General features: G+C 39.3%; 1 protein-coding gene across 14 annotated transcripts in view; it reads right to left on the bottom strand.

The window, feature by feature from the left end:
- The window catches only part of FARS2 (phenylalanyl-tRNA synthetase 2, mitochondrial), a 264,849-nt gene that overhangs the window by 79,016 nt on the left and 164,239 nt on the right, over window positions 1-21,594 (bottom strand). For 13 of the 14 annotated variants that reach the window (XM_080581811.1, XM_080581810.1, XM_080581819.1 and 10 more), the window contains one exon: window positions 18,958-19,109. In XM_080581811.1, coding sequence (XP_080437937.1) covers window positions 18,958-19,109 — 152 coding nt within the window. Of the gene's footprint in view, window positions 1-17,268; window positions 17,308-18,957; window positions 19,110-21,594 lie in introns of all 14 variants that reach the window. The other variant, XM_080581820.1, reaches the window with a different exon arrangement.

The raw sequence follows: 21,594 nt of genomic DNA on the forward strand, positions 1-21,594 counted from the left end.
ATTATGGTTTTGCTACCAGAATCATTTCTCAGCGTTTCTCAGCCTGTTGCTCACAGACCCCTGAAATGTCCAGAAGAAAAAAAATGCACTTACTTCTACACATACAGAAAAAAATGTGAAATAGCCTACCCATCCCTGACCCTCACCACCAGCAACAGTGCATTCAAAGTACAGTCTAATTTTTTGCTGACTCAAGGCAACACTAGTCAAGATGTATGGTGGCTTCACATTTTCTTTCCATCTCCTCATCCCAACATCCAGTCTACTAAGAGTACAAAAGAATACTGGTAAGAAAAGTAGGGTAAGTAACCAAACTGCAAAATTTATTGCTGAAAAAATAGGAGAAATAAAATCCAGCAACATAATAGACCGTTCACTGGAGGAAAACCGATCACACCATTCCCCAGTAGATCAAGAAATTTGCTCAGCACAAACACAGCAACTAAAAGCTAGAATCTTCCCAAAGGAACAAGAAAAACTAAACACTTAAAATACTATAATGCTAACATAAAAGTCAATGTCGTGTGCTCACCTTGGATACAGTCTGACTCATCTCCATACCTAAAAAATATGTGGAGGAAGTAGTAAGTCCTAGAGTCCAAGACAGACAACTGAATTAGGAGTGTCTGACAAGATGGGGGCTGTTTATCTGGAAGGTAACAAGAGGACTGAATACATTTACACAATATAGTATTAGGAAGTATTTTTTACTTACCTTCCTACTACAAAATCAACCAGAATTAGATCACATTCCAAACGGAAACTTTGTTTTAAAAATGAGGGTTGGATAATCTGTGGAACTCATTGCCACAACATCCTACTGATATCAAGAACCAGGAGGATTAAAACACAAGTGGCTAGGTACATGAATAACCCCTGCAGTTCAACTATATGTGATCACTAACAGATGAAGATTGAGAAGACCAAGATTATAATAGAGTTATAATTTCTTAACAGTTTAGAAAAGGATTCCATACACATCCCAACAGCATCCTAGACTAGCTACTGTTGGCGAGATGACACCCAACTAGATGGGGCATTCACTGGATTACTCCAGCACTCCCTGTGTTTCTAGGGCTGTTCTCCTACCAGAATTATCCAACGGCAATACATGCTATGTGTATATCAGAATTTATACCTTAAAGGGTGTACAGCATACCCTTCAAGGGATGTTTGGGCTGTTATCACACAGCCTGAATTGAAAAAGTCAGACTTCTGTGGTTAAGGCAAACTTTTTTTAGTTTCACTGACAGCTTGTCCTAATGCTTAAGCAAACTAGTCCACGCACTTCGGTCTTCTGAGAGTTTATTTTCCATTCTATCATTACCATTTTAATTTCATGTAGAAGTTATTAATCTTTTTTTTTTTTTCTTTTTTTTTTGGAGACCCAGAAACAGACCATAAGCAAGAACGTAGACAAATACAGTACACCTTGATCACTTCTTTGTGACCCTACATAACGAAATATATTCACTTTGAAAACAGGCCCTCCTAAAGATAACAGGATTCCTTGTAGAGAGAGTATCCTTCAGTAATGGAAGTGCTGATGGTCCTGTTCAGCACCCTAAAATACCTGTCAGTGGCAGACGACAAACCAAAAAGCACATGAAGAACTCTCTATCTTAGCCAGATAAAGCTGGTATGATTGCAGTAAAAGTGGAAGTTCAACTTGGAAAAGTCAAATGCAAAGCAATGACTAGTTGCCTTCTCCTTTCCTTCCCAGTTGCATGCCTGCAAGAGTTGACATTGTCATATCTGCAGACACATCTAGGAAAAAACATGCTTAGTTATAGCCTTATTTGCTCCTTCATGTTCCATTCCTGGTCTGGTGCTTCAAAATGAGAAAATTCCATAATGACTCTGTATTTTTATTTGCCCTTATTAAAGTTGGTGATAATTGTTTTTTTAGTCAGAGGTGACCAGTTTTGCATAAAAACATCACTAAGTAGAATGCTAGTGTATTACTACAACATCCACATGTCGTTCCAAAATACCAGAATACTGGAAGGACTTCTGAAGGCAACTGTAATGCAAATCTTATTATTAACTACCACTTTACCCTACTGAGCAAATATCAGCATGTCCCTCCTGAATAACAAATGTTTTTCTAACAGCAGTGATCGTATTTCTCAATGGAGAACTGAATTCACCAGCAATAAAGTCCAAGTTCCCGAAAGAGAAATGACTCTCTGTTATCTGTAGACAGATTGGATTTTAATAAGCAAAGGAAACACAGGGGCCAATCCTATTCCCACGGAAGTCAATGGGATGGTTTCTACTGACTTCACTGGGCTTTGGATGGAGCTCTGAGGTCCTGATTTTGCGTATGTCATGCTCCCAGCTTCACTGAAACAAACAGGGAGTTTCAGTGGCACTCATAGAAGAATAGTTTTCTTTAGCAACTGATACTTTGACCTTCTCCAGCGTGGAAATTGCCCATTCCTTATACACAGGAAAAGAAAATCAATTAGTGACAATTTCAGATTGCATTTTCAAAACAGAACTTTTGGGCATGACACTCAATAGTCTCTTCTTGTGACAGACACGCCTAGGAAGAAAGTGCAGTTAAGTGCTCCAAATAAATCACAATCTTTTCCACTGATTACTTACAAGTCACTTGCTCATAGTGTATTTTATTTTCAAGTTTACTTATTTGAGTAATCATGTCCCAGCACCAGAATGATCTGTTCACCTGCAACTGGTGGATGGTGTTAGGACAAACTAATATACCAGATAAGTAACTTACCATGGATAATGGTTTACATATGACTTTTTCATTTACAATCTATAATATACAGTTTAAAAGACTTTTTTTTCCTTTGTATGTGGTATTTTCTCTTTATTGTTGTACTTTGCTAGCCATTACTTAAGTATATACCTAACTTCATCATCAAGCAAGTTATTTAATGAGCTTAATAAATTACATGTAAACTTTGAGTTAGGGACATTTTTTTCAGTTAAAACTGCTATTAGTCATGACTGTAGCATCTCTCTAAGGTGCTGCTGCACTCTGTTGGCAGTACACTGTGAAAACACAGCTGGGGCCAAGTGTTCTTCAGAACCATTTAACAGCATTTGCTTCATCTGATATTCTGACCAGTCATGGATTTTAACTCTTGTCCATCAAACTTGCAACATCTTTAGCTACTTGGTTATCACAGAATAAGTACATACATATCCTTTTCTTGTGGATGTTTCTTTTTATTCATAACTACAAAAAGAAGAAGAAGCAAACAGTAGAAATTCTCCATCACACGACTAAAGAGTTAGTCCAATTATTTGGAATATGCAAGTCAAAGCTGATCTATTTTAGAAAGAGGATCCCTGCCAAAAATAAATAAATAAATAAAGACTAAGAGAATCAGAAACTAACACATGCTAATTTCAAACTGATACAATCTCCAGATCCAGCAACTTTCAAATTTCTGGAGTAAAGCATTGTCACACTGTAATACATAGCACAATTCCTGATTTAAAGACCAAGATTTATCTCTTCTGAGACCAAGCACATTCTTGGTGTCCAACATGCCACTTGATGAGTGAGGCTGCTCACCAGCTGCAAGTTCCTCCAGAGAGAGGGAAATGATGTACAGAACAGGGAATACCTGGGTAGGCAGCTGCTCTGCAGGGAAAGATGTGGCACTCTGAACACATTTGGAAGTCTAATTACGTAACAAAAATAGTGTGCATGAGTCGTGGTCGCAGCTATTTCTCATAAGCACATATTTTAAATTCTCAGCCAAGATTTTCAAAAGATCTATGAGGTTCATGAATTCTTTTTTTGGTCTAAGTTTCAGATGTGAAACAGGTCTCATTTGCAGAAATGCCAAACGCCAGTTTCTGATAGTCATCAACCTTAATTCATTTACTCAGAAAAGTTGTTAGTCATGTATCAAGATATTGGCCTTTTTTAATTATGGTGCTTTTCCCACCTTTGCTTCCATCTTCAATTCTGTTTTGCCCAGTGCTCCACGTAGATCTTGATAGTGGCAGAACTACTGTTTTTAAATCAAGAAATTTCACTCTGTGAGTACACTATCAATCTCAGAAACAAAGCTGGAAGTTGAAAGGCAATGGAGAAGCACTTTGATAGCCTGAATCATTCACAGCCTTCAGCTAGCTTGTATTAGTAGATAAGATCATTTGGATTTTTGGACCTTTAAAAATAGAATACCACTAGTAATAGGAGAACCTGTTTGCTTTAACTTCATCCACATACAGACATTGCTTCAGATAGAAGTCAGTCATCATACATCCTGCATTCTGTGTGCTGCTAGAAGGACTGCAGATGAGGAAAACAACAGAAAGAGAATAGACATTGAAACGAACTGTAGAAAAAAAAAGAATGAATGAGGGAAGAAATACTAATTACACAGAAGACAACTTTAAAGTAGATATTGTATCCACGTTACATATTGGTTTTCCATTCAGTATTTGCCTAGGTTGATAGTTCTGCCTTAAGTACACAGAAATGTTCTTTTCTCCAGAGACAGTACATTGTATATAACTGAACTGACCTTGTGGGATAGAGGGAAGATTAAACAGCAAATAAGCCTGGGCTCCAAGCATATTTCAAATCCATTAGATTCAAAACTTCGGTATATATATAAAACTAGCACAATTATACAATAGTGAAGCACATTAATCTACTTGTACCAAACCAACTTAGAAACTACAATAGTCTCCACTGAGCTGAAACTGGATTTACTTGAAAGTCAACACAATGAACTGTGTTAGTAATCATGAGAGTAGAAGACCTTAAATTTGCAATGTTAAATATCTATCACTTTAGAATTGCATAAACAATTGCATGTTCAACTTTGTAGCTCATAATGGCTATTACAATGATCTGCTAGTTAATATTCAATTTCACGACTGGTATGTAACTGTAATTTATATTTAGAAAATGGACTGTAAAAGCCCAGAAGGACCTACTGAGGTCCAGTGAGGAAACTGCTGTTTAAAAAGCAAAGTTTAAAATTGTCTAGATATTGTACACATTTAAAGATACAGGAAATAGATTCTGCCATACTAAGGTATATGAAGATACCATTTAATCCAGTATCCTGCTGACAGAATTGTCTAGTAACAGATGTTTCAGAGCTGTATGAAATACAACAGTGATTTTATAAATACTGCAGGTTCATAATTCATACTGGGAGTTCATCATGACCCCAAGCAGATGTCAGTTATGTTCTGAAGCACAAGAATTGACAGACTTTGCAATTTTCGTGTAGCCATAGAGGTTTATTTGCCTAAAAGATACCCAGTACTGCAGACTTATTACACACCATGTTGCACATTTTAGTTAGCTTTTTTAATGTTTCCTCTTGGACTAACACAATGGAAAAAGATGGTCCCATTAGTTTCTTTCATCACCTTCAGTTTTTTTAAAAACCTCTCTCATTTAAACCTTTCTTCACTTTTTTTTCAAATGAAATTACATTATGTTCAATAACCTTTTTCTCCTCACATAAGACCATCATCTTCCTCTAAAAGCTGTGTATGAAATACTCGTGTATCTCTACCTCTTAAAACACTCTAAAGAGGAGAATTAGAGTTATGATCAAAAGCAGCTAACAAAAGACAAAACACGTGTAAGTTGATTTTTCAAAGTGTCCCATTAAACTGAGAGAATTTTGGTTTTGGTGGTTTTGTTTTTTCTTTGCTTGTTTGGTTGGTTTTATTTTATTTTATTTTGGTTGCTCTATGAATGAAGCAAAGGTGTGGTTTTGAAAGATTTGGAGTTCCCACAGTACCCAGTGGGTGTTCCTAACACTCAGAAGTTCAGAAAAGTAAGGACTCATCTTATATAGCCAAACACAGGAATATCTGCATTAGCAAACACTAAGAAAAATGTCTGCCTATGTGACACAGCCCACAGGTAAACACTTGGCTTTACTTAATTGAGTCTAGACATTAATTTACTTCAAGAAGAACTTGAATATGCTGTGACATCCTAGTCGATTTTCACTTGCTCAATATACATCCCATTTATTCAACACAACTGATGGTAATGTTCTGACCTCAAATGTTAAATTTCCTGTGTGCCACCCCACTGTGATTTCAGACATGCCACACAATTCTTCAGCCTCCCTTGCCTCACAAGTCTGCAAGATGAGCATGGCAGTATCTCAGATGAGAACAATGAGACCTTCATATATAAATGTATTTAAGAAGACACAGAACTCCATTAAATTAATCTTCACCTATTTCCTTTCTAGTGTTCATTCACAAAGCATGAAGTATTCAAATGTTATAAAGTATGAACAGTCATTCATTTCCTTAGTATCCATCATGTGGGTACGAAAATACTAAACAGATTATTTCTTCATTTTCAGAATAATTTTTAAATGGCACCTTTCCTTTGCATCTCTGTGTGATGCCTGATAAATAATAGATCAGTTGCATGGTGTTAACGTTAATATTAGTGTTACCAGACAGTGTTTGAGAGAAGCAGGACAGAAACCCAAATTCCAGAGGCATTTGGAACACCCACAATCTAGTTATTATATACTATATAATTATATAGTATATATATTATATACTATATATATATCTGTTACATGTTATATGTTATATATGTTATATATGTGTATATGTATGTTATATATGTTATATATATACTAGTTATTATATACATAACTAGACGTACATTCTTTATCTCAGGTCTATCTCTATCATATATAGATTTTACAGAGTACACAATCCCAAGAATTTGTATTAATTTTACCTAGAGATGAGGTTGCTTGTCACTTGTTGGAACTTGGCAACAATTTTCTTCAACTAACTACTTATAGTTAACTGGTAGGTTAAAATACAATACGCATCAAACACAAAACAAATAACGTGGAGATACTGGGTTCTGCTTCAGGAATGTTGACATTTGTTTGTTCTGAAATTAAAGAAAAACTTGTTTCCTCAGCCTAAATGATGACATTTTCTAGCAAGAAGATAATTAACCTATGAGCTGCTTAACGTTTTGATTCAACTTTAAGTAATCCTTTTTAGCTATGATATTTTTTGCGGTTTTTTCCCTATAAAAACGTGTTCTGGATCCATAAAATATAAAGAGCTGGATTAATTATTTAGTGCTAAATCCATTTCTCTTCTGCACAGTAATACAATGAAGTGAAAAAGCTTATAAAGATTTTTCTTCTCATCTCCCATTTTGGTAGCATTAGAGAATATATGTTTGGCTGAATCTACCCTAAGAATTAGTGGCCTGGCCACCATATTGTCAGCCTCAACATAGTTCTATGAAGGTCTTGCCAAGAGATGAGTACAAACCCCCCTATTTCCTGCAGGCACCACGTGTGCAGTTCTCAGCTCACAGAGGACAGTGGTGTAATGCTTCTCAAACTCTTATATGCTCACAATTATGTACTATGAAAAACAGTTTTGCACAGAAGTAGTCTTACCCTCTTGTCTACAAGGACGGTGATTCACTAGGACTTCGCTGAACACAGAGGCACTCACAAGCCTATTGCTATCCCCCTTGCATCCTGTGGCAGCTGACTTGTTTAGCCATTTTTCACCAGCCCACAGCTTGTCAATAAATCACTGTGCTAATTCCTGTGATGCCTCCTGTGAAGTGCTTTGGGAATTGTGGCAAAGATTTCTGGGCTGCATCTGAGACCTGGTGGTGAACGGCTGACTCCAGGTTGACATGATGAAAAAAGGTTAAGCTCTTCAGCCGAGCAGCCTCTTAGAAAGATTCATTGTGACTCCAGCTATCCCTTTTCTATAGCAAGGCTATCCTCTGTATCTGCCTGAATACATAAGGGAGTTGACATTTGTCTTCCATGTGGCTCATGTGCTTAAGTCTTCCTCTCTTCTCATTACCCGTGAAGGGTGATTACATTTCCTATGGAATATCACTGGTGATACATCACACTTCAGGGCTGTGTTCCCCCCCTCTCTAATGGAAACCTGTGGTTACTTCATCTTTCTCCTTTCTTGAATACCAATCCTCCCACAAGTCTGCATGTTAGCCACCAGTCTCCCACCAAAGAAGAATAATGGGACTCCTACTGAAGCTCATTAATAGTAAATTATTTTCAGTTAGTGAGGACGACTTTCTCAGTGAAGTCTCTGAAGAGCCATGGACTGTACAGCAGAACACTGTCTGACCCACAATTGATTTGAATACAGTGGTTTGAAGGAAACCTCAGACTTCAATAGTGAGCCATTAAGAACAGCTATTTGTATGGTGCCTGTCTGAACACAGAGAATAGAAGAAAAGGTACAGTCTTTCTTTCCTGATAGGTTGATTACTCTTTTTCCCCCCACAAGATGGTCTTCAGGTAAACACCAGAATCAGAGACCTGAATGGGCAATTCACAAGCTGTGTAAGAAGCCGGAAGTCACAGATGTCTCACTTCATTGTATAAAGCAAAATTTTATTTATTTTTACCATCTTGTAAAATAAATAAGGCATTTACTGGCATTTTTCAAGTCCATCTTTCTGGTGGATGAAACAGGAGATGCCCAGAATAAGCAGATGCCAAACAGTTGACGGGCATGCTACAGGATAGACTCCTCTGTCCCTCCCTCATTCCTTTGATAGTTCATCGTGACACTTTTAGATTTGGGCAGGGAAACATTATTTGAGAGACTTCTAAAGCAACCTCGGGGAATTAGGCATCTGAATCCACACTGGAATTCAAAAGCTCAAGGCCAAGCATTTAAAAACCTTTGAAAAGGATACTTAATAAAAATATGGACACAGATTCCAAGATTATATATGTGTACATAATAAACATAGCACTGAAGAAGTCTAATTCCGTATCAAACAATACATTCTGGCTAGTACCACAAAAGTGTGTGCTCACTCTTCTTATCTCTGACTTCTCCTAGTAGGTAATACAAAGAGAAAGCAGGAACAGAGCTGATTGAAATTCAGAATGCCTAGAACACTTGCAAAAAAATCTTTCAAAAATGTGTGTCCATATTCATTCAGTTAATTGTCTATATTTATTTCAATCTGGATTTTTTTTTTGCTGAGGAGGAAAAGGAGGAATTAAAAGATTTTCAGTTCAATTACCTCAAAAACAAAAACTAGCAGATGGCTGTCCTGAGCTCAGTGAATACCCCAGCTACTACACAGGATATCTGGGAAAGCTGAACTCTGGCAGCCTCAGTCCTGGTGGGGACAGGGCATCAAGGCTTCTATAATGTGGGAAGTTCAAGACACATCCCAGGATGCTTAAAGAGCTGGCTGATGTCATCGCGGGACCTCTCTCAATTATTTTTCAACGATCTTGGGAATCTGGAGAGGTCCCAATAGACTGGAAGCTGGCAAACGTTGTCCCAGTTTTCAAGAAGGGCAAGAAAGAAGACCCTAGCAATTACAGGCCTGTCAGTCTCACATCAGTGCCTGGTAAAATTATGGAGAAGATGATTCTTGAAGTTACTGAGGCGCACCTGGGGGACAATGCAGTCATTGGTCCCAGCCAACATGGGTTCATGAGGGGTAGGTCCTGCCTAACAAATTTGATTTCCTTTTATGATAAGATCACCCATCTAGTTGACCAAGGGAAACCAGCTGATGTGATCTTTTTGGACTTCAGCAAGGCTTTTGACACGGTTTCCCATAGGATCCTACAAAATGTCCAGCATACAACTTAACAAAACCATCATACGATGGGTGAGCCATTGGCTGACAGGCAGGACTCAAAGGGTTGTGGTTAATGGGGCCACATCTGGCTGGCGGATGGTCACTAGTGGGGTCCCTCAAGGCTCCATTTCAGGGCCAGTCCTCTTCAATGTCTTTATAAATGATTTGGATGTAGGACTAGAAGGTGTTTTGAGCAAATTTGCCGACGACACCAAACTTGGAGGAGTTGTGGACTCTGATGAGGGTGGAAAGGCCTTGCAGAGAGATCTGGACAGATTGGAGAGCCGGGTGATCACCAACCACATGAAATTTAACAAAGGCAAGTGCCGGGTCCTGCACCTGGGACGGGGCAACCCTGGCTGTACATATAGACTGGGCGATGAGACGCTGGGGAGCAGCCCCGCAGAGAGGGATCTGGGGGCTGTAGTTGACAGCAAGAGGAATATGAACCAGCAGTGTGCCCTGGCAGCCAGGAGGGCCAACCGTATCCTGGGATGCATCAAGCATGGCATCGCTAGTTGGTCGAGGGAAGTGATTGTCCTGCTCTACTCTGCGCTGGTGCGGCCTCACCTCGAGTACTGTGGGCAGTTCTGGGCACCACAGTACAAGAAGGACATTAAACTGTTGGAGAGTGTCCAGAGGAGGACAACGAAGATGGTGAAGGGCCTAGAGGGGAAGACATATGAGGAGCAGCTGAGGGCACTGGGCCTGTTCAGCCTGGAGAAGAGGAGGCTGAGGGGGGATCTCATTGCAGTCTACAACTTCCTCGCGAAGGGGAGTGGAGAGGCAGGTGACCTATTCACTGTAAACACCAGTGATAGGACCCGTGGGAATGGTGTTAAGCTGAGGCAGGGGAAGTTTAGGCTGGACATCACGAAGAGGTTCTTCACCAAGAGGGTGGTTGCACACTGGAACAGGCTATCCAGGGACGTAGTCACTGCACCAAGTCTGTCTGAATTTAAAAAGCGATTGGACTGTGCACTTAGTCACATGGTCTAAACTTTGGGCAGACCTGTGCGGTGCCAAGAGTTGGACTAGATGATCCTTATGGGTCCCTTCCAACTCGGGATATTCTATGATCCTATAATGTGGGAAGTGCAAGACACCCTGGAGCCATGTAGCAAGCAGCCTGGCAGGACTACCTTGTATTTACAGACATGCTGGGCTCCTTTAAACCTGTAGGGAAGCGGGATGAAAACTGTACCATCTGAGCACTTGGGTGGCAGATTGTCTGGGTTCTGGTAGGACAGGACCGGAACTCATATGTCTTCATAAAGCATCTATCTCAGGGCAATCCAGTCTTCATGCTGAACAAATTTGTTCATAAAGTCGCTGACCATCTCTAAGCAGGAGTTCCTGTGAGAACAGAGCTCATATTTCTACACAGCTGCTTTTCAAATGAGAAAAGAAAGGGAAGAGGAAGAAACTGAAGAGTGGTTGGGGCCACTCTGAATGTGAATCAAGCAAACACCACTGGCTACCCATAAGGTTGGCCTGAGGCACAGGGGAATGCCTAACACATGCATACCAGGAATGAAATGCACTCAAAAGCAAGCAACTTCCATTACAGGCATGTTTTCTAAGTTGAAGCCCATAAGGCAAAAGAAATGACAGCCAAGGTTCTCATTCACAAGGGGAAACAGGTGGCACTGTTCCTAGTTGCAACAAGAAAGAGAAAAAAAGAAGGACTGGGGGGTACTACTGTAATGCTTTAACTAGCTACTATATAGTCATGCTCTACTGCAACAGCTGAAGAAAGGGTCAGAAGTCAACCAGTATCCAGTTACAGAGGCTCCCATAAACAGTTAATCGACTTTAAAAATATATTTTATTCATTTCACCAAATGAGAAAAAATTCCAGAGCTGGAGAACACAGTTCATTAATAGCAAACCGATCCTCTGATAGCAATTATCAAAAGCAGCTTCTGGTGGTTTTTTTTTTGGTTTGGTTTGGTTTGTGTTTTTTTTTTTTGCATAGAAGCCGCTGCTGGGACTTTGCCAGTTCAGCAGTTAAAGGTAATCTCAAAAAATCCCAGAGCAAATTGTAAAGTGCTCAGGCTGAAGAACAACAAGGTGTTCAGGGACTGAAGTGATTGTTTTAATTTGCGTAATACGAGCAGCAAGCAGTGCTTCAGAATTATTCTGCTTAATTCACCTGCTCCAGAAGCAAGACAAAACCAAGACAGAAAATAGTCTTCAAGAAATAAGGCAGACCTAAAAGTATTTGATTTGATCTGCATCTTTATAAGGGAAGGTGCAACAAATCTGGCAATAAAAAGGAAAATAATGTTATTGCATTGCTTTTTTCTACATACTAATGAGGAGCTAGGGGTGTGCTTTGACAGAACATAGCAGTCAATAGGATCTGACTTTTCCCTGTCAAATGTGTTCCTTTTATTATTTGGAAAACAAGAGAGACAGGTCATCTGAGTACTCCCAAAGTCTCTAAAGACGGGGCCACCTACCTAACAGAATCGCAGCAGCCAATACATTTCCTTTCCCTTCACCTAACAGACTGTTACAAATGTACAGATCTCACCCCAGAAATGTGCTCAGATTCATTCAAAGGCAAGAATAAATCCTTTCTTACCTATTCCCCACTTATATTTTTAACAATGTAGTTGTCAAAATGCAGCAAATCAGCCCCTCCTCCTCGCCCCACCCCCTTCGTTACTGTCTCCCACACTGCCTTTTCAGTGTATTTTTAGTTGTTCTGATTAAAAATTTACTTCTTCAGTACCACTGAGGACACACTGCGTTTCTTGATTACAGTATTGTATACTTTTTTTCAGCCAACCTCCAGATCCTCCTTACAAAGGAAGATGTAGAGGCATTCCTTCCTTCCTTCCTTCCTTCCTTCCTTCCTTCCTTCCTTCCTTCCTTCCTTCCTTCCTTCCTTCCTTCCTTCCTTCCTTCCTTCCTTCCTTCCTTCCTTCCTTCCTTCCTTCCTTCCTTCCTTCCTTCCTTCCTTCCTTCCTTCCTTCCTCTTTCTACAGAAAAGTAATGTTTGCATAAAATTAAAAATGAAATATATAAAAAAATCAGGTCCCAGACTGGTAGGAAAACTACCTCACTGAAGAATTCAAAAAACATTTTTTCAGATTAGGGATGTGAGCCCATCACACTCGACAGGATTATGCAGGGTACCTAGGAGAAGAGACACAGCTGAGCTGAAGAAAACACTTGCAGGGCTCACCCAAAGCAACGACAGGCATCCTCAGTAGTTCTGGGTTCTCACTGTGTTGTTTGTCGTCTTGTTGGGGACAGGTACTCATCCTGACTCTTCTGACTCTGCCTGATGGGGCTGCAGCACATCCCCTTCACTGGGGACAACTTGGGATAAAAGTGTATTGTCACTTCTACCACATACAACTAGCTAGTATTTCCTCTCTTACTTTGGACAGGTATGCTTTCATAGAATCACACAATATCCCTAGTTGGAAGGGATCCACAAAGATCAGCAAGTCCAACTCCCGGCTCCACAAAAGACCACCCCAAAACCAAACTATATGTCTAAGAGTGTTGTCCAAACGCTTCTTGAACTCAGGCAGGCTCAGTGCTGTGACCACTTCCCTGGGGAGGCTGTTTCATGGCCAACTGTTCTCACAGTAAAGAACCTTTTCCTAACACCCAGCCTGATCCTCCCCTGTCCCAGCCCCATGCCGTTCCCTCGGGTCCTGTCTTTGTCCCCAGAGAGCAGAGCTCAGCACCTGCCCCTCCGCTCCCCTCATGAGGGAGCTGCAGGCCGCCATGAGGCCTCCCCTCAGCCTGCTCTGCTCTGGGCTGAACAAACCAAGGGGCCTCAGCTGCTCCTCAGACATCTTCCCCTCTAGACCCTTCACCATCTTTGTAGCCCTCCTTTGGACACTCTCTAATAGTTTTATGTCATTTTTATACTGTGGTGCCCAAAGCTGCCCACAGTACTCGAGGTGAGGCCACACCAGAGCAGAGCAGAGCGGAACAATCCCTTCCCTCGACCAGCTAGCAGTGCTGTGCTTGATGCACCCCAGGACACGGCTGGCCCTTTTGGCTGCCAGGGCACACTGCTGGCTGATGTGCAACTTGTCATCAACCAGAACCCCCAGATCCCTTTACATGGGGCTGCTCTCCAGCCTCTCATCCGCCTGTCTATACGTATAGCCAGGGCTGTCCCAGGTGTAGAATCTGGCACTTGCTCTTGTTGAGCCTCGTCTGGCTGGCGATTGCCCAGCCCTCTAATTTGTCAAGATCTCTCTGCAAGGCCTCTCTACCCTTCAGGGAGTCAACAGCTCCTCCCAATTTAGTATCATCTGCAAACTTACTTAGTATGCATTCAAGTCCTGCATCCAGGTCATTTATAAAAACATTAAAGAGAAGAACTGGCCCTAAAATGGAACCCTGGGGAACCCCCGCTAGTGACTGGCTGCCAGCCTCATGAAACTCCATTTACTGTCTTTATTCTTTATTACCCCTGGAATTTCTTGTGTGTGCGACTGCAATACTTACTTTAATGTCTCAGAAATGCAACATACTGCTTGTACTGGAATTCTCTAGATGGCAGCAGTTTTGATTACTTATATTTTGCTTACTTATAATGAGCAAAGACCTTTCTATCTTTTAATTGCCATACAGCCAGCCTTCTTTTTCTCTGTGAAGCCTGTTTCCTTTCTGAAACTGGGCAAGTCTCAACCACTGAGAAGGGGACTATTTTCTGATTTAACTTCTGAAGGATATTCATACTGATTAGACATTTTTGACAAGTTGAGTAATAGAAGACCTGAACTTAAAGTTATGGAGGGTACAACAGCCATTGCAAAAAAAAAAAAAAAAAAGTAAGAGAAAAACTGTCTGACATTTTCCCTTTCAGTATCAATATAGTCCAAAATATTCCCTCTGTTTTTGCAAAGAACTGGAATGTTCCAAAGGGAAGAATGTCAGTCACAAAACCTTATTCATCATGTATTTGCACAGCAATGCTTAAAGGTCCTTAAAGATCTCAGAGGATTTGAAAGAAATAATTCAGCCAGGTAGCAGAAACAGTGCCATTACCTTCCGGTGGCTGGTCACACACAACTCCCACAACACACTGGAGCTGACAACTCAAGGCAAGTCAGAGTGAAGGGATTTTATAAACCATGCACAGCCAGATATGTTCCACTAATCAAACATACAAAAATCTAACTGTTTGCAGCTAATGTATCAAGCAAAGGAGAGCTTAAATCTGCAAGATGAATCATGAAAAACATTTTGCTCAGGGCTAAGGGATGTTTCTTGTCTATTCAGTCTGCCTTACAGGTCCCCTAACACTGTTCTTGCCGTGATTTAAGTCAATTTCCTTGGCATTTCAGCAAAGCCATAACTTTTTGTTCATATCCATCTATTTATTCTTTATATGTCTAGTTAACGGGACTGTTGCAGCCATTTTGTGCGTTATCCACAATGGGTGAAGTTACATCGACTGTGGTCTCAGCACAAGCCTTATACAACGTTTAGGTTCCAGGAATATCCTAAAAATCAGGTGACAGTGGGCCTTACTTTCCCATCTGTGTTTGGGCATGCCACTCTTTGATGGTCTTTTACCTGAAGGGTGATGGGAAGGTATCAACAGCAGACAGGATTATCCTCTGACCTTTTCATTCTCATGTACAACTCACTCCCTTTCTCAGATTCATGTTCTGAATGCAAGAGTTATACCTCACAGGTACTGCTCCTCTCCTAATTAAGGATCCCATATTCCCAGATTTCCCAGACTGGTGACAGATCTAAATCCCCTGACCAGTTCCCTGGGGTTCCAAGTGCTGTTTAGGAGCTGGGATCCACAGGCCATCTCTTTTTACGTGACACCTCCTGCACATATCTGTAACATGGAGAGGCATGTGGGGATTGTAGACACCTGAAAAGTCCATGTTATCCCTTTAGTTCAAAACTTTTGACTTGAAAGAAGCATATGCGATTGGAATAGTTGAGATGAAACTGAAGGGATGAAATGTGAATCACAGGGCTCTTGGTGAACATCCCTACAGTTAGCCTGGATTTCAGAATCACTTCATATAAAAGTTACCTACCTCTATTTAGTTGCTAAAATTCAGTTCTCTACTTGGAACAGAGCACCTAGATTTCTTTGCTCTGTCTACCTGTTGCACTGGTAAACAAGAATTTAAGAGGAAATAACAGAATTCAAGAGAGGTGAAAAGAGAAGTGTATACATGTCCTAACTACTGCTAATACATTATTTTCTGATAAGGAACAAACATTTTTCCACCTCAAAGTAACATGCAATTGCAGTGTGAAATAGTTTTCTGCTTGCAACTTTTTTTACAATTGATCTAGCTCCACTAGGCTGGTATCCATCACAATTAGTTTCAGGTATCACAGAAAAAAAGACAGCACACATCTGCAGACTAAACTGAACTAAAAGTGTTTATTTTCTGGAAAGCCTTCTTCACATACCTCACGTTACCCAGTTTACCTCAATACTGCGTCTTGTTTAGTAAATTTATCTACGATGCATTTAGGCTGGAACAGTTCTTAATTAACCTAGCACAGCAACTTGGCTTTCTCCTAAATTTGAGCTTTTCAGCAGTGAGAATAGTTCCTGCTGTATCTTTAATTACCTGTGCTTTCCTGGAAGAGAGCTCAACGTCACCACCTTATGAAGTAGATAATCAAGATATGCAACTTTTTTTTTTTAATTCAGCAATATATTCCTTGTTTAAACAATTACTTGTCTAATTTTTTTCCCCTTTCCTTTTCCCTGTATAGGAATACATTTTCACTGTGAATGCATGCTATAATTGCTATATACTGCAGCATGGTTATCAGTCTGAAGCCTAGTGGAATCTTGAAAGGTTTCTGCACCACAGAAAAGTCTGTAGGTAACTACACAATATCACAGAGACAGCCTCTATAAAGGATCTTAATTAAAAGACATCTTTCTGTGTTGTAAATTAGTTTTATTTGTACAGCATTTTCTGTTTTCCAAACTTTACAGTCCTATAACTAAGAAAGGTAGTTTAAGAAGGAAAATAATACTGCCAGATGTCCTAATTCATCTCCCCTTTGCTTCTACTTGCATGAAACTGGTATTTTTTAAGGATGAAAAAAGTCTGAATTTTAAATTCCAAAAGTGATCAACCACAAGCATGAACTTATCAAGCTGTGTATAAGTAAGTAACATTCAAGACAGCAGCACTACTGGCTTCCGTATCCTATACACTTTTCTCCCACCCTCCACACCAGAGTCATTACAAATTCAAGATAATGATTACAAGCATCTAGATCCATAACATTCAGATCCAACAGTAAGGATCTCTTTTATGTTAATTTCTTTGCCCAGAGGCTTTTCTGCAACACTGAATTAAAGAAGCCACTGTACCGTCCTGTGACAAGGCAATTATCTTGGAATAAAGACTAAGGAGAACACCCTTCTTTTCAACGAGTTAGTCTTCCAAAGGCTTTGGAGAACAGACAAAATGACTTACAATGCTTATGTCATCAGTCCACAGAAGTTTTGTATCTGCAAACACCCTGTTCTAAGAAGAATGGGCAAAGTAACCATTACGGTTAAGATGTTCTTTATCTGTAATTTTTTTTTTTTAAATAGGGCATTTTAAAAGATTTCTTTTTATTGTTGCTGCAGTTGAATAATTTGAGGGAACAGCATTACTTACCAACAATCCCTTAGTGACACCCACCCAAATTTTTCAGACCTGAAGGAGAGAAATGTTTCCACCCTGTAGCATCAAAGCATATTTGATGTCTGCTGAGTGAGGGTTTAATGGCTTTACAGACAATACTAGCGAAGTCCTAAATTGGTGTGAAAATTCTCAGCGAGGAACCATCCTTCCCCTCCCATTTGCAGAAGTCACAAAGGGAACCAGACGTGTATTTTTTTGCAGAGAAAGAAAAGATCTTGCATTGAACAACTGTCCTCCCTGGTATATGTTCAGGATGTGTCAAGGCATATCAGAAGACAAAACACATACACTAGAAATCCAGAGTAGTGAATCCTGTCCCCACTTCACCACTCTACCAATGTGGAGGATATCATTCTGATTAAAGAAGAGGATCACAAACCACGTGCTGAGTTATGACCGATGAAGTGATGATGATGTGGCTTCTCCCTGTATAAGCGGATTCCTGAAACCAGCTACAGGAGTAATTACAGAATAACCCTGCCTCTGCGAGAGGGAGCAGGGATTAAGATTTCTCCAAACCTTTACCCTTGGCAGAGATGCTCATGCTACACACAGGATTTTCCCCCAAGAAAAGTATTAACTACAAAGATGATCACATTTGGTATCACCTGGCAGAATGTAGATAGAACACAGCAAGGACCAGAGGTGCTACATATACCATAAACATTCAGCATGAGCAAACAGAAAAGACCAATTCCAAAAATGGGTCCATCACCTCAGTTCCTACAGATAACATTAATGTTAATTCTACTGTATTTGAACTGTCAGCATACCAAATTCGAAAGAAAAATAGGGTTAAATACCTGGATGTAGAAAGAAATAATCTATAGGTGTTGGAGAATAACATGAACCATTTCCCATCACCTTCAAGTTACATTACAGATAGATTTACTAACTGCCTTTCTAAAGGAATAAAAAAAAAACTCAGAGGAGACATTATTTTAAAACCCAACTGGGTAGCCAGCAGCATATTTGGTCCTTGATTTGGAAAGAGCAAAATGAAAGACGGTGCATACAGAAGAGCTGGTAGTCAATTTCTGATACAACTGACAGTATCAGTTGGACATGCAACCTGCACACTCAGAACGGTTGTGTCAGTACTGCTAGAAAAATAAGAAGGTATTTTGAATCCTGAGAGACTGTTCAAGAATATAAATATCTGAAAAAGGAACAAAATCTTTTTTTTTTTCCTTCCTGTTGAACACCAACAATAGTCTTCTGCAACAAATCATTATTATCCCTGGCATTTATAGTAAAGGTCTACTAGTGAATCTGCACTAGAAAAAGAAAGGAAGAGAACAAGAAGACAAACACCAGCCGCTCAGCAAAAAGCATGACTAGGATATCAGACATATTATGGATAAGAGTGTCATGAATTGGCAGATGCAGTGAGGAAGGAAGTTGTTCATTATTGTTGTGATTAAATGGGCACAACCCATTGGGATTGCAGTTTCAATACCAGAAGCTCAGTACTAATGTAAAACTGAAATCCAAGATAATGTTTTTAAGTAAAAGTGTACATTGTCAAAAGTGTAGTAAAAGATGTTTTGGAGCTAAAAAAGGAAATGCACAGACACTGTAAACATCAAGAATTCCTTGGTATACAGCACTAAAATATTTATATTCTGACAACAGGAAAAATATGGTAGAGGTTTTACTTACTTTGGATGGGTAAATTCATCCAGTAGGACAACCTTTTCTATGAGGTCTCCACCAATGGTTCGGGCCAACTCATAGAAATCATTCTTGGAGTATGTCTCAGAAGGCAGCCAAAAGGAGATGTCGTTAATCAAAGGTGGGTATCTGCTGAGTGGCTAAAAAAAAAAAAAAGATTAAAAAGATACTTTTGTAAGCATCTGGCTTTGTCAGGAATACCTATAACTCTGTTTTGAGTTGGTATAATACAAACAGTGCACATTTTGAAAGCTTTCTGAAATACTTCTGAAATGCAAGCTGACCTCATAAACAACTGAGATACAGGACTTTGTACTAGAAAATTTCTTTTAAAGATCCTCTCATAACCACTTCAATTCATTCATTCAGAGGAAAAAGACTTCTAGTTGCCAGTTCCTCAAACTCACTCAATCTCCTGTTCTATCCTCAGCCAACATCTTGCAGGTAAATAACAAAGATGACACCTTCGGTCTTCCCCCCGACTTCTCTTTTTTTTTTAAAATGAGGTTGAACTTACTGGGACACTAAAGTAAAAAACTTGCCTCTGCAGTTAGGATAAGCATTAATTCTGCTAATTATGAGCAAGAACTAAATTAAAATACCATTCTTTCTTTCCTTTTTTTCCCGAAAAATTTTGGCTCTGAGATTCTAAAAGAAAGGAATAAAGGAAAAAACTTTCATTTGCTAAAATTAACATTTATAAGCCTGAACACACTTTTGGATCAGAGCTGCTTAAAAGGAAGAGATCATTTTAATACTACTCATTGGGTAGAATTTCACTTTTTAAAAGCCTTTCTCGGATTTTTCACAAATTCAATCCTTACCAAATGAATGTACAGAATTTCTATGTATTTTATATTGTTGTTAAACATTTTTATCATTTTTATCATTTGTAACGTCCAATTTCATGCTAAGAAAGTCTTATAAATAGGTGCTTGCATATTGAAAGGTTAAAATAGGGACACATTTTGGCTTAAAGAGAGGGATCAGTTTACTTCCCAATAGATCTTTATAGATATTATACAAAAAAGCCATATTGCTAGTAGCATAGCTATTAATTCCACAAATACCACAACAATCTCTTAAATATAAAGGGGAAACCATAGCATCTTTGCTGCAGACAGAATGGCCTGATTTTGTGGTCAAAACAGTGCATCTTGTTACTTGCAAAAAAAAAAAAAAAAAGGAAGAGAAAGAAAACAAGACAAATACTAATTTTTCAGTTTTGATGAAACTTCCCTGGAGTCGGTGGGTTTCAGACTTTGCCTTTGCTGAGATGTTTCCCCCTTTAAAGAAAAGAAACTGTCAATGCTCTTCTTTCATGCCATCTAGGTCATGCAATATCTTACTCCTGCCTTCCATTAATGTATTGCATTTGAATTTTAAGTACTTTAGCACAAGATTTTGGGGGTCTGAAAGAGAAAACAGCTTTTCTTATTTTGTGTACATATTTTTGAGAGATGATGTGTACACCTTGATCCATAGATCATAGCATCTCACTCAAAAATGTATTCCTTGCCTGGGAATGTTTTACAACGCAGCAGTGAAATCCTAAGTGAATACCTGCTCAAGCAATAAACCTGTTAAAAAGGCAAATTTATAGCATGCTGATTTACAAAAATCCTGTTCTGTACAGTGTAAACAGTCAATAAACATATGATTAGGAATACAATGCAATTTAAAAATTAATACCTCCCCTCCCCAACGCAGTTAGTAAGTTTTGAATTGCAAAGAATTATCCAACTTGTTAAAGGAATGAAATTGTCACATGAATTCACATCCTGTACATCAAATTCAAAAAAACTCATACAATAAAGCCATCATACAAAAGCTTTTGATGAAATACCAGAAGTTAATGAATTAAATGTAAACATCTCCTCTGTTGCACCAAAGTCACAGCTGTAAATGCTGGAAATACTCCTCTCCGTCAACAACCTGATACACATCTTAATGTAAATATAGTTATGATCCTGCAGTAGACACCTATATTCTCACCCCAGACTACCACTACATTTACCAGTGATATATTTCAGCAACCTACTGAGCATGTTTCAAAGCTTGTAGTGACTAATCAAAAACTCACTGAACTCCCAGCTTCACAGCGTTTAGTTTTCAAACATATGTGGCTCATGAGCCTAAGCATGACCACTAAGTTTGGGCATGTGGTTTCTTTCACTCCCGCAGAGAGAAAGAAACTGAAGAAAAATAATTATATATTCAAGTAAGACAGTAATACCAAAAACTGAACAGGAGCAGAGTACCCATAATTCAGAGTGAGTGAGTATTAGTTAACAATTTCAAAAGCAGCAGGCACATGAAAAGAGCACTCTCTTTCCCACTCTAAATGAGGTGAACACAGGGACCCAATGTGGCCAGATCTTGCAAACTTACCTGAATACAGACTTAGACTATCAGTGTCATCAAATTCAATATGAGCAAATTTATTCAGAAATGTAGTAATCTGCAGGATCTGGCCTTCCTTCTGTGTTATCAACTCTATAGGAAAACTGTTTCATTGAGTAAAAGCACGGTGTTACTAACTTTGAAACAGAACTGTAATTTTGTGTGCACACTTGAATATGCTTGTGCATGTGTTGAGGAGGGTTATGTAGACTGGAAGGACAA

This window comes from Anser brachyrhynchus, assembly GCF_964034855.1.
Source record: "Anser brachyrhynchus genome assembly, chromosome: 2".
Taxonomy (NCBI): Eukaryota; Metazoa; Chordata; class Aves; order Anseriformes; family Anatidae; genus Anser; species Anser brachyrhynchus.